Source organism: Myotis yumanensis, unplaced genomic scaffold, assembly GCF_028538775.1.
Source record: "Myotis yumanensis isolate MYYU_CA2020_CCGP unplaced genomic scaffold, mMyoYum1.0.hap1 SCAF_12, whole genome shotgun sequence".
In the NCBI taxonomy this organism is placed as follows: domain Eukaryota; kingdom Metazoa; phylum Chordata; class Mammalia; order Chiroptera; family Vespertilionidae; genus Myotis; species Myotis yumanensis.
This window is the reverse complement of record NW_027223763.1, coordinates 25,595,594-25,608,793: the sequence shown is the minus strand read 5'-3', so window position 1 is coordinate 25,608,793 and position 13,200 is coordinate 25,595,594. Positions and strand designations below refer to the sequence as shown.

The window sequence follows — 13,200 nt, the reverse complement described above, 5'->3', positions numbered from 1 at the left end:
TTAGAAACATCAATGAGAGAGAAACATCAATCAGCTGCCTCCTGCACAACCCCCACTGGGGATATGCCCGCAACTAAGGTACATGCCCTTGACCAGAATTGAACCTGGGACCCTTGAGTCTGCAGGCTGATGCTCTATCCACAGAGCCAAACCGGTTAGGGCCCAATTTCAGAAGTTTTAATAGGAATAAGGATTCTTGGTGGGAACAGATCTCGAGTCAAGTTGTTAGGAAAGCAAGTCACCAAATACATTAGGAGTCAGAGGTTCCCAGGGATGCCGTGCAGCAAGAGGAGGGAAGGACCTTGTTGGGCTGGTTGCTGGAGAGTGAGGATGTCGGTCTGTGAGCCCTGGACGGCTGGCAGCGTCCCAGCCTGGGAGGGTGCATGGAGGGGAGGGAATAGAGCAGAGAACGGTCAGTCGCTTAGGAGGCTATTACAGCACTCTAGTGAGGGTCGTGTCTGAGCCAAGCAGTGGGGTTGGAGGGCTGGGATGAAGGCAACAACAGAAGTCATGGCTGTGGGACTGAGAGGCCTTGGGGAGCCTCTGGATAAGGCAGCGAGGAGGAGTCCACTTTCATTGAAATGTTCTCTGAATTGCAGGGCGAGAAGGGAGAGCCGGGCGCCATCCTGACAGGGGACATTCCTCTGGAAAGGCTGAGGGGGGAAAAGGTAATTATGTCACCAGACCCTGATGGCACACATCCTCTTTGATATCCCATCTCTGTTTCTGCCACAAACTATGTTCCTCTGGGTAACTAGTCTGTGTCTCCCTGTTTCAGGGTGAACCTGGAGTCCACGGAGCCCCAGGACCAATGGTAAGCCAGAGTGTCTCTCAGCTGGGGCTGGACTGGGGTTTGAGGCAATTCTCGTACTTTAGTTTAATTAGACTGAGTTGTCCCAGTTGTGAAAATAAAAAGGACATGATAAAATGTGTGTGTGTGTGTGTGTGTGTGTGTGTGTGTGTTAGCGTAGGCTGACTGCAATTAAATAAAAATCTCAGTTGCTTAACACAACAGCAGCATGAAGTCCACTGTGGTTGCTCCTAGTTGGGCATGTTCCTTCCAAGAAATGACTCAGGGACCCAGAATGCTTGTAGTCTGGGACTCTGCAATCTTGTGGATTCAGGGCCACACTGACATATTCCAGCTGGTAGGCCAGGGCTGAGGAGGTGGAAAGAGATCATGGAAGATGAGGAACATCACGTCTAGCACATTCTACTGGCCAGAACCCAGTTGTCTGGGTGGGTGGGGCCTCAGAAATATGGCTTAGCCGTGTGTCCAGGAAGGAGAGGAGAGCCAGATGGTGGTGAGCACTCATGATTACGTCACAGGTCTTGCCAGCTAAAGATTGCCACTGCCCAGGGAACCCCCCAAAGGAACCCAGAAAGTCACTTTGGGCGTTGTGAGTTCTAGACATGGATCTGCTGCTCATTTGCTGTGAGGCCTTGAACAAGTCCTCTTCTCTGGGCTTCCCTTTTCCCATCTGTAGGGGAGAGTATTGAGTTAGTACTAGAGGACAGGGTAGCGCCTTTCTTGCCTTACTTCTCCAGGAATCTATAATCCATTGGGCTGCTGAACAGTTTTTAAGCAACCAGTTCCCCAAGATGAACCCTAAACGTCCCTGTCTTTTTTCCTCCCCCCCAAAAAAACAAAGAAAATTCAGGTGTAGAACATCCACTATGTGTCAGATGCTGCACTGATACTTCACACAGCTCATTCATTTCATCCTCACCGCCTTCAGAGGTGATTATCAGAATCCCCAATTTATAGACCAGGAAATGGAGGTGAAAGAGGTTAAGTCACTTGTCCTTTGTCACACAGCTTGTAAGTGGCATCACAGGGACCTGAACCCAGCCTGCTGGACTCTGAATCCAGGTTTTGGCCACTACACCCCACTACCTCCAACAAACACCTTCATTCTTCTGAGACCTTTTAGGCTGGTTTTTTTAGTTGAAGCTGGATCTGAGGCCTGGGGAGAAAGTACTTACATTGTTCTAACAGACATATATCCTTGATGAATAGCTCATAACATCCACAGTGCATTTCTTCACAGGGCCTTCTGAGGCCTTGGTCCCTTACACCAGGCAGAATGGATGCTCTGGAGAGGGGTAGCTAAAGGCTAAGGCAGACTGGGAGAGTCATGTGTTACTGATTAACCACTTAACTAACATCCAATACTATGGGAAACACCTATAGTTAGCAATGCTGGCCACAGTCTGCAGCAGGTGACCAAGGAAGTTGTTCCCACGAAGTCCAGCTTATGCACAGCTTGCTAAGCACAGACAATAAGGGGGCACCTTCTTCTTCTAACTTGCATAAAGGTGCCACGTGGGCCAGCTATGGCCCTTGTGACTAGTGTAGCTTAGAGTTCCCTTACAAACTCACTAGAGCCCTGTTACTCATGGCCCATGGATCAGCAGCGCCAGCATCAGCTGGGAGCTTGGTAGAAATTCAGAGCTTCATGCCCCACCCCAGACCTACAGGATCTGCATTTCCATAAGATCCCAGGTGACACCGATGCACAGTGACGTTTGAGGAGCTCTGCCCTAGAACATACCACCTGGTGTCCCGTGTCTTGTTAACTCCTCTGTCCTTGCTTTTCTTTCCCTAAGGGTAACTTGGGCTGGGTGCTTTACACACAGGGCCTGTTTCAACTCAGTCTTTAATTGCTATTTTCCAGGGCATGACTATCTATGTTAATGGCAGCAGGAAGATGGGCCCCAGGCTTAAGCCAGTCATTCTCCTGGGAGACAGGGCAAACTGGCTATAGGAGTGGGAAGGCGTGGCCTGGAGGTAGAGCTTGTTCTGGGAAGAGGTGGTGCATTGCGGGCACCCGTATGTCAGAAGGCATGAAGGTTCCTGCAGGAGGTTAGAACAGGGCAGTGGCTCTGGAAGCATGTGGACATAGAAAGCCAGCCCTGGAATAAATGGGGTGCAGGAGAATTGGGGTGCCAGGCCAAGGTTCAGGTCCTTAGGGACAGGTAGGAACAAAGCAGAAGCCAGGTACTGGAGCAGGTTATCAGGACGGGCTGCAATGAGGGGTGAGGCAGGGCTGCATTATTCCAATGGGGGCCATGGAGAGCCCTGGGACATAAGACCTAGGGCAAAGGTCCATGTTCTGAGCTGGCCAGCGTCTGGCTACCTGGGTTCCTTCATTAGCCTGACTGAGAGAGTTGTGTGCAGAGACTGGGGTGGGTTAGAGCTTACAGGAGGGTGTGGGGCGGTGGTGGGTTGAGCATGTGCTTCCAGCTGAGCACAGAGAGGCTGGGAGACAAGGATCATCAGGTGGATACCTCATACTTGCTCCTTGCCCTCCTTCCTCCCGTCGGTGGTTCACCGTCACCACTGCCCACAATGGCAGGTGGGGTGCCCCCCATCTCCCTGGCCCTTGAGTTTCTGTTCTTTTCTAATCTGATTGGTATTTGTTTTGCCTCTAGGGGCCCAAAGGACCGCCAGGACACAAAGGAGAATTTGGCCTCCCCGGACGACCTGTAGGTGTTGGTGTTCCTTGGACTGGATGAGAGAGAAGACACGTGGGCCAGGCTGGCCGGTGGGCAGTGGTTTTACTAAGGCATCTTCTGTGGGTTTCAGGGTCGCCCAGGACTGAATGGCTTCAAGGGTGCCAAAGGAGACCGAGGGGTCGTGATGCCGGTGAGTGCCACAGCCCTGGCTCCAGCCCCACACCACCCTGGGGACAGAGCCCCAAGGCCAGTGTCCAGAGGAGAGAGTGTCAGGTCCAATGAGCAAGGCTTGTGGATATAATGTTCAGGAATGTTTTTCTTCTTCCTCCACTGACACTTCCAAACGTCCTCCAGCCCAACTCTGTCCTCCAGCTCACTCTCAGGGTTCCTCCCACCAAAGCCCCTTAGTGAAATGGAGCATAAGTTTCCTCATCCAGACCCCAGAGGGAGGAGGGAGACCGCCATGTGCGCATGCTCAGGAAAGCTGGTTTCAAATCCCAGGTCTTCTGATTTGGGAGATACCTGGTCCCAGGGGCTTTGCACATCACTAAGGCCTCCGTAAATGCCTGTGAGAGAATAACAAAGGTAGATCAGCTACTTAGGTGGGGCTCACAGGATGGCAGACACTGGGGGCATCAGCAGGGAACAAGGGTCTGGAATAAGGAAGCCAAAGTTTATTGAGCACCTACTGTGTACCAGACACTATACCATGTGCTCTTAAGGATATTATCTCAGTCTTGGTAATAACTATCCTAAGAGACACTAGGTGGGGTCCTTGTTTTGCCCAAGAGGAAACAGGGGCCTGTAGAAGTTAAGTGACTCACTGAAGGTCACCAAGCTAAGGTGCAAATGCAGCTCTAAGTCCGTTGCTGCTTCTGTTTGCACCACACTGTCTCTGCTTTGTATGTCCAGAAACCCAGACAAACAACTTTACTGAAGCATTGGGGAAGTAGCGCATAGCCATCAAGCCTGCTGGGGCTACTAGGAAAAGCAGACACTGATGCCTGCCCTTAGGATGATCCGTGCAGCTTCAGAGTGGGCTAGATGCCTCATGCCTGGGTCGGAGCCTCGCCCCTCCTGCTGGGATATCCTGCTTGGGATCCAGGCTTAGAGGAGCGAACACTGCATGGTGTTCAGGCCAGGATGACCTGGCTTTGAAAATAACTGTGCTACCCAGCAAGAGCTTTGCATTTATTTTTGCATTTATGAGGCACTCTCTGAGGTAGCACAGCCCGTGAAGGACCACCCTCCCCCCCACCCCACCTCACTTGTCGCTCCACACTAGGGATGGGCTGATACAGAGGTGGTGGGCTCAGTATCAGCTGAGCATGGCTCTTGGAGTCAGAATCTGGGTTCCGATCTCAGTTCTGCCATAAGTTGCTGTGTGGCCTTGAGCAGGTCACTTCCCCTCTCTGGACCTCATCATCCATCTGTCAACCAGAGATAATACTTGTTGCTCTGCCGTCTTCCCCATGGGTTGTGAAGATGCAATGAGGTCAGCTATGTGGACGTGCTCTGTAGACGGGACTGGCTTACCTATGGGAGAAATTAGTTGGCTTTAAAGGGCCCTCCTTTCCTCATTGTGTCCCCCAAACCTGGGGAAAGTATCCTGCAGCTGCCTCTGCCCTCACAACAACCTGAACTCAGGAATGGCCTTTCTTCCTCAGGGCCCACCTGGCGTACCTGGTCCTCCAGGCCCCCCTGGACCGCCGGGAGCAGTGATTAACATCAAAGGAGTAAGTGGGGGTGGGGTGGGGGAGAGACCTTCAGGGGGGAGTGGGCACCAAACTGACCTAAGCCTAAGTCAGATGTCCCCATGGCCTCACTTCTCTTGTCCTCACTTCCCACAGGCTGTCTTCCCCATACCAGCCCGGCCACACTGCAAGATGCCAGTAAGTAGCATATGGTCTCTGTCATAAAGAGCAGGCTTTGGCACAGAAAGCAACTCAGAGAAGACGATCGGTCTTTGTCTTGAGCCCTTTCTACCCATCAGTGTCCTCTTTGATGTCTTATATCACTTACATTTAGACCCTTAAGTGACCAAAAGCTTCTAGATAACAGACTGTGGCAATGAAACATACAGGGTCTTCTCAGGGTACACAGGCCGACAGTGTTTCTTTAGCACAATAAAAAAAGCAGTGTCTTTTGTTATCATAACCATATTAGATTCACGCTTGGAGCAGTATGATAGGGGGAAATAGACATCTTAAAAATATAGACAAGAAAATAAGCAATTCAGTCAGTGCTCTTTGCATTGGGAACTCTAGGCTAAAATCTCTAACTGACCATGTGCTGTCCTTTCCCCGTTGTGATATTACCACACAGCACACCACCTGAGAGGCAGGCTTCTCTCTCTCTTTTATAATGAGGAGGCAAACTGACTCAGACGAGCTCACTGACTTGTTCAAGGTCACAGCACTGACAGATCTGGAACTGTTACTCACTTCCCCTGACCACCAGGCAGCAGGTGCAGGCACTGTGACCCAGGGGATCAGGCACGTGACTGGCCACCCAGGTAGTCAGTGGCACTGTCCCTGAGGTCTCAGCAGTATTGGGAGAATCCCGTTTCTGTGGGGAAACCCAGGAAGGTGGGCCTCTATGCACAAACATCAGTCATGGAACTGTGCGTAATCATTCTCTCGCTCATTCAACAGATATTAACTGAGTACTTACCGAATGCTAAGTACCCCACTAGGCCCTGGGGACACAGGGGTGAACTACACAGGGCTGGCCTCTGTTCTCAGGAGCTTGCAAATGACAATTTAGAAAGATTCCTTAAAGAAATTAATTAAAATTATTAAGATTCCTTAAAGTGGGTTCATAATTGATGCCTGTTGAGGTGGTGAGAAGGCTTGGATCAAAGGCTCTAAAATGATGCAGCTTGGCAGTGTGTTTGTCTAGACATTGTCCATGTCTAAACTTTGGGGCACCCAGGTCTGCAGCCCAGGACCTGGGAACTCCGGCCTGGAAGGCAGAGGACAGGACCCACCTGTGTAAGGCGACCAAGGGGCCCGGATCTATGCGAGGACAACAGCACGCCAGGTCATGTCTACGCTGATGGACTGAACAGAAACATAAAACATCAGTGTTGGAGGAACCCTCCGGAGCGATGGCTGCATCCCACCTCCTATGGTACAGAAGGGGAGACTGAGTTAGTGCCCAGAGGGCCCCCCAGATAACAATTCCAGGTTTCTAATGGACCAACCATGGGACAGCACTTGAGAGTATTATAAAAATGCGACTGCAATGACCATGACCTGGACTAGGACCCTTTTTAGTAAACATGGCCTGTGGGGGTCTAGACGTTATTTAAAAGAAGCCGAAGAGGAGATCAGAGCATGTTTGCAGAGTGTTTTTATTTCATGCTGCTGGACACCACGGGGGCTGGGCCAGCGACATTCCTTGACCAGCTCTCAAAATGGACACTTGAAAGAGAAATGCTTCCTTTCACATCCAGCATTGCGCAAACCCCTTTGAAATACAGCCCCTTCCCAACCATCGCAATTTACAGCTCATGCCTGGAGTGGAGGGACTTTACCAGCAAAACCACAAGATATCAGCTTGGCGCTGGGGCTTTCATCCTTAACCTAGAAATTTTTTTCCATGAAGAGTCCCCTCCCTTCCCTTCCCCCATCTTCTATCAGTGACCCCTGAGCAGTTTGTGACCCTCCACCCAAAAGCTTAGGGGAATCCTGGCACCAGAGGGATCATTCTGATTCCACATATCAACTGCGAAAAAAGTGAAGACAGACCATTAAAAGCATGGTGGCAAGTGGCTCTGTTCTAAGAGGTAAAGAAATGCAGGAATCTGGGAGTGAACTGGGAACAGCTTGGACTCCAGACCCCAGGCACAAAGTTTAGACATGGACAATGTCCAGGCCCTCCCAGCCTAATGATACCCCCCCCGCCATTGTTGATTACCACCACCCTGTTCCTATTCATTATGCTCATTCCTGACCATACGCAGTAGCCAAACTAATGGCAGCTCAGCTTCACGGCGAGGTACATCACTAGCTTGACCTCTCACGTGAATCAATTCATTGATTAAAAAAAAAAAATAGGAGGCCAACAATACTCATGGTTGGCCAAACCAACCCTGCTGCCATTTATTGTCTTAAATCTTTGGGCTTCCCCTTTGCAGAGTTGTTTGGCCAGGAGGCCTGACTCCATGACGTTGCTCCTCCTGCCACACACTCCCCCGGAGCAGGGGACAGTGGCTACCTGTGCATGCAAACACCAGGACAGGGTTCACATGTGTGACTTTGCCTTTCTCTCTCCAGGTTGGTACGGGTCATCCTGGGAATTCAGAACTCATCACCTTTCACGGTACACACTCCCTCATTCACCTTACATTTCTCTGGGATATTTCCAGACCCTCGTGTCTCTGCTGGCATAGTTTTTATCTGCCCATGGGCATAGACTCAGTGGTCAGGAAGAACTCGCTGTTCTGTTATGTGTTAGGAGGGGCTCACAGCTGAGCAAAGGCTGTGGGACGGGGCATTTCTGTTTGGTTCTGTCACCCATCTGTTTATCCTACACATCTTGGCTGAGCCTCCTACTTAGCCGGAAGCACTCCATTTGTCCATTTGTTAGTTTATTCATAAAGCATCCACTGAATCCTCCTTGCTTGGTGCTGTCCCACGCACTGGGCTGAGACAGGTGAATCCTCCACCATTCCTGCCACCCAGGCCCGTAGGCACTATTAGGTGAGAGTAGTTTAAAAATCACCACAATGCAGTATATCAAGAGCTAGTACAGGGCAGGGCCAGGGGAGCCCAGAAAGCCTTTGCTGCAAAGTGTTCTTGGACCAGCAGCATCTTCATCTCCCAGGAGCTTGTTAGAAATGCAGGGCCCTCGGCCTCCCTGCAGACCTGCTGAGTCAAAGCTGCATTTTAACAAGCGCCCTGCTGGGGTGCAGCACAGTAGAGTATGAGAAGCCCTGGCTCTGAGCATTTGATTAGCAAGTTCAAGGCCTGTGGGAGCTCATCTACCACACAGAGAGTGGGAAAGTTCCGGAAACTGAGCACGCAGGTGAGCTCTCAGTCTGGTCCTCTGTCCCCACACACCCCTTTGTCCCCCTTTTGATTGAGAAGTCTGAACACTTGCAGTTTAAACAGGGGAGGCCTTTTTTTTCTTTCCAATACTGACCTCTGGCTGGGCTCTGTCACCCTTAGCCCACCAGGTGGTGGTCTTCCTGGTGATACCTGGCCCCGTGGCTTTCTGTTACTTTGGTTACAAAGTCCAGGCTGTTTTCAGACTCCATGCTCAGATCCAGTTTAAGGCTTTCCCTTCCTCCTGCTGCAAGGTGGGCCTTGGGGAGGACGGGTGGATGTGGATTTGCTTTCTCAGATCCCCAGTGCTTCCCCTTCCTCACAGTTTCTCTGGGAGGAAGGGGAGGGAGTAGACTTGTCTGGATGTAGGCCCTAGTGAGCCGGTTGTCCTCCCTCTTACTTGTGGGTCTACCCTGCTCCCTCGATGAGCAGCCACACGGGCAGTGGTGAGCTGGCTGTCCTCTTCTCGGGGCAGCGCCACTGTCTGTGGTCTCACTGTGGTCCGGTGGAGGCTCCCAGGTCCTGGCCTCAGTCCCCCTCCCCAATCAGTGAGGCCTGGCCGAGTGTGATTGCCTCTCCCACTGACCCCCAGCTGGCAGCATCATGGCCCTGATAACATTCTTCCCGTTCCCCACCCTCGCGCTGGGAAACTGAGCCCCAAACTTCATCTACGCTGTGTGCCCGTCTCTAGGTTCAAGGGCGGCGGTCAGTTGATCTCTCAGACCTCTTGGGAACCAGGAATTCAACAATGTAGTGTCCACCACTCATCGAGGTTGGGGGAGGGGTCACTTCTTTTCCTAAATGCTGAACCCCCAGAAGGAGCTCATGCCTCTCTCCTTTCTAAAGAGTTGGGGGAAGGGATTGCCTGTGATGCCAGTTCTGCAGAAAGGGTGCTTCTCACAAGCCCTGCGGGGAGTAGGGGGTCACACAGTTGGCATCTCTCAACTCTGTCATCCCCTGATACCACCGTGCTGCACAGGCATAGGCGAGGGGAGGCTGCAGGCCTGACTTGGTGTGGAGCCTCGGGCATGTGTGTGAAGCTGTGGGAGAGAGTTAACCAGCTTCTGCTGGCCTCCCATGATGCACTGCTGGTGTTTTCATGATGGCACATTCCATCCTGCCTCCCATTACCCTTCACTGTGTCAGTCTCCCTGAGACGGAGCCTTTCAAGGTCTGCTGTGTCTACCTCTGTCTTCACCATCAGTCAGAGAAGGATTTTACACTCTTAATAGGCCTTTGTTCATTGAGTGGACTTTGTGAAAGGGGCTCAATTTGTAAAACTTGTCTCAAAAATGTTTTATATAAAATGAAGATAATTTTCCACTTTTTTTTTTTTAATGTATGTGTATTTGGTGGCAGGTGTTAAAGGAGAAAAAGGAACCTGGGGTCTTCCAGGCTCCAAAGGAGAAAAAGGCGACCAGGGGGCCCAGGGACCACCAGGTATTTCAACTCTTAGGCTAGATCTTGCCTTTGACTGTTGTCCCTGAGAAATCCAACTGAGCCAGAATGTAAGACTAATTCCATAACCACCCTGACCGCAAGCTGCACAGAGTTCAAGAGAGACCCAGTCGTGGGTGACATGTCCAAGATGGAACATTGTCAGGAGAGACTAGAAGTTCCCATTATTCATGCTTCATATGCCAAACGAGGCCTAAAGGGGTGTGCCAAGATCCCACAGTGCCTGGGGTGGGGATCCAGGCCAGGACTGTTTCGGCCTCCAAGCCCAGTGCCCACTCTGTTAGCTAAATCAATGCAGAGTCACTTCCACTAGGAAATAATCATGGGTGCCAATGTGGTGACTGTTCTTTGTAAATTTCTGAGATTGTGATTGTGAGTTTTATGAGGCGTTTCTTTGCAGGCCCTCCAATGGACCCAGCTTACCTAAGACATTTTATAAACAGCTTGAAGGTGAGTATTTGTCTCTTAAATTTGGGCCTGTGTTTCCAAGTTCTCAGGTGTATGTCAAAGACTGGTTCTTCCTACTCGTACTAAATGTTCTTTGAATGTTCTCTGCTTCCAGGGGGAGAATGGAGACAGGGGGTTTAAAGGAGAAAAAGGAGACTCTATCGGCGACTTCTCTGTGTCAGGACCTCCAGGCCGGCCAGGAAGCCCAGGCCTGGCTGTGAGTAGTGACCCCTCCACGCCACCTTCCTTGTCAAGTCACCGCTTTCCCTGAAACCCCCCCAATGTGACTAGGCAGTTGGAGAGTCAAGAGTCAGTCATTAGCCACAAGCTGAGGTGGGACTTGGGCATCAGCCTCTTGTTGACTGAGGCGGACTTGGCTGAGGCCCACGGAAGACAGGGAGCCGGCCAAGGCCATAAGCATTCAAGTTACTTCCAGGTCTCTAACTGAGCTGCCTTGTTCATGTTAACGGTGGGAAATTGCTAAATATGAAGAGATGTTAATAGTGAACACATCAGATAGTGGAGACAGAATGGAAGGTGAGGGAGGCATTTTTCAGAGGGACGATTTCATTCTTCTGAAATTTCATCAAAGAGGAAGCTCTTAGATAGGCTTGGTCTTCTTGGGCTGACAAATTTCTCCAGGTCACAAAAGAGGAAATCGAGTTATGCCTCTAATAAGAGTATGATGAGATCACTGACCCTCAGGGATCATAAGCAAACTCTGGTCCCAGAGCCTGCCACGAGGGCAGACTCAGCAAAGCCAGGAGTCCAGGGTTCTACTTCCAGATCCACTTCCATTTGCTTTGGTAAAGTCTTGTCCTCAATCTAGGTCTCAGCTTCTTTATCTGTGAACTGAAAAGGCTAGGCTAGGTCATCTTCTAGTTTGGGGCTCTCTCGGGTACTCTGGAGTGTCAACACAGTGACTGGGCATTCACCACTTGAGTTGTGCCCAAGATTGAGGATAATATTGACAATAGCTAGTATTTATTGATTACTTACAAATGTCCTCTTAAAAAGAATAGGGGGGATTTCTAGTGATTAATGGTGCTTTCTCTCTTCTGTTCCTGTGCCCTTTGCCTTCACAGGGTCAGAAAGGGGAGACTATCGTTGGGCCCCAGGGACCCCCAGGTGTTCCCGGCCTACCTGGGCCACCTGGCTTTGGAAGACCTGGTTCTCCTGGGCCACCGGGACCCCCAGGGCCACCAGGACCTCCAGCTATCCTAGGAGCAGGTTAGTACTGCAATGGTGCCCACACTTACGCTGCTGTTGTGCTCAGGGTCACCCCATTTGGTGGCATGTCAACTACACTGACAAAGGGCTGCTTCCGGAATGGAGCTAGCTTCCTTCCTTCCTTCCTTCCTTCCTTCCTTCCTTCCTTCCTTCCTTTTTTTTAAAAAAAAATTGAGATAATTTATAAAATTCACCCCTTTAAAGTATACAATTCATATATTCACAAGGTTATGCAGTCATTACCACTATAATTCCAGTACAGTTTTATCACCTCAAAAAGAAACCCTGTATCAATTAACAACATGCTGCTACCCCCATCCCCCAAATCTGGCAACCAATGATGTACTTTCTATATCTATAGATTTGCCTATTCTGGACATTTCATATAAATGAAATCACATATTATGTGGCCTTTTGTGTTTGGCTTCTTTCACTTAACACAGTGCTTTCAAGGGTCCACGTTGCAGTGTGTATCAGAATTTCATTCCTTTTTATGGCTGCTTAACATCCCAGTGATACATTTTGTTTATCCGTTCATAAGTTGATGGACATTTGAGTTGTTTCTACTCTTTGACTGTTATGAATAGTACTGCGTGAACATACGTGTACAAGTTTTTGTGGGATGTGTGTTTTCAGTTCTCTTGGATATATACCTAGGAGTGGAATTGTTGGGTCCTACATGTTTAACTCCTTGAGGAACCTTATCAGACTATTCCCCAAAGTGACTGCACCATTTTGCATTCCCTCCAGCAGTGTACAGAAGTTTTGATTTCAGCCCTGGCTGGGTGGCTCAGGTAGTTGGAGCATTGTCTCATACACCAAAAGGTTGCAGGTTTGATTCCCGGTCAAGGAACATACCTAGGATTTGATCCCAGTGCATGTATGTGAGGCAACTGATGGATGTTTCTCTCTCACATCTCTCTCTCTTTCTCTTTCTCTCACTCTCTCTCTCAAATGAATAAACGTATCTTCGGATGAGGATTTTTTAAAAGTTTCAATATCTCCTCCTCTTCATCAACGCTTGTTATTACCTTTTTTTCTAGTCACCCTAGTGTGTGTGGAGTGATACTCATTGTGGTTCTGATTTACATTCCCCTGAAAACGCCTGATGTTGGGTATCTTTTTATGTGTGGGTGGAAACTTCTTGACTGCTTTGCCTATCCCTGGGCCTTACGGAACTTGAGGACCAGCATTGATTTTAACTCTCTGTAAAAATTCTTTCACCTGTTGGTGCCTCACTTTCTCAAATGGAAAATGGGTGAAACAGAAGAAAATCTCCATTTACCAAGTGCCAGGAACTCTGCTAGTTGCTCTACTACATTATTTTATTAAAATCTCACAAAGCCCTTCAAGGAAAGTATCAGCATCCCCATTTTGCTGATGAGAAAAGTGAGATCCAGAGACGTTTAGGAACCTTGCCAAGGTCACACAGCTAATAAGTGGCACCAACAGGTTTAGGACCCAGGTCAGTGTAGCTCTGAAGCCTGTGTTCTTCCCACTGTGCCCATGGTGGGAAAATAATACTAGCAGCAATAATAGCATGGCTGCATCACTT

The 13,200-nt window shown here is 49.8% G+C and overlaps 1 protein-coding gene across 4 annotated transcripts in view; it reads left to right on the top strand.

Annotated features, from left to right (window-relative positions):
* The window catches only part of COL15A1 (collagen type XV alpha 1 chain), a 102,345-nt gene that overhangs the window by 78,803 nt on the left and 10,342 nt on the right, over positions 1 to 13,200 (top strand). For all 4 annotated transcript variants that reach the window (XM_070431086.1, XM_070431089.1, XM_070431087.1 and 1 more), the window contains 11 exons: positions 600 to 668; positions 779 to 814; positions 3,436 to 3,489; positions 3,590 to 3,649; positions 5,127 to 5,195; positions 5,310 to 5,351; positions 7,740 to 7,785; positions 9,870 to 9,950; positions 10,369 to 10,418; positions 10,531 to 10,632; positions 11,501 to 11,645. In XM_070431086.1, the coding sequence (XP_070287187.1) occupies positions 600 to 668; positions 779 to 814; positions 3,436 to 3,489; positions 3,590 to 3,649; positions 5,127 to 5,195; positions 5,310 to 5,351; positions 7,740 to 7,785; positions 9,870 to 9,950; positions 10,369 to 10,418; positions 10,531 to 10,632; positions 11,501 to 11,645 (754 nt within the window). The remainder of the gene's footprint in view (positions 1 to 599; positions 669 to 778; positions 815 to 3,435; positions 3,490 to 3,589; positions 3,650 to 5,126; positions 5,196 to 5,309; positions 5,352 to 7,739; positions 7,786 to 9,869; positions 9,951 to 10,368; positions 10,419 to 10,530; positions 10,633 to 11,500; positions 11,646 to 13,200) is intronic.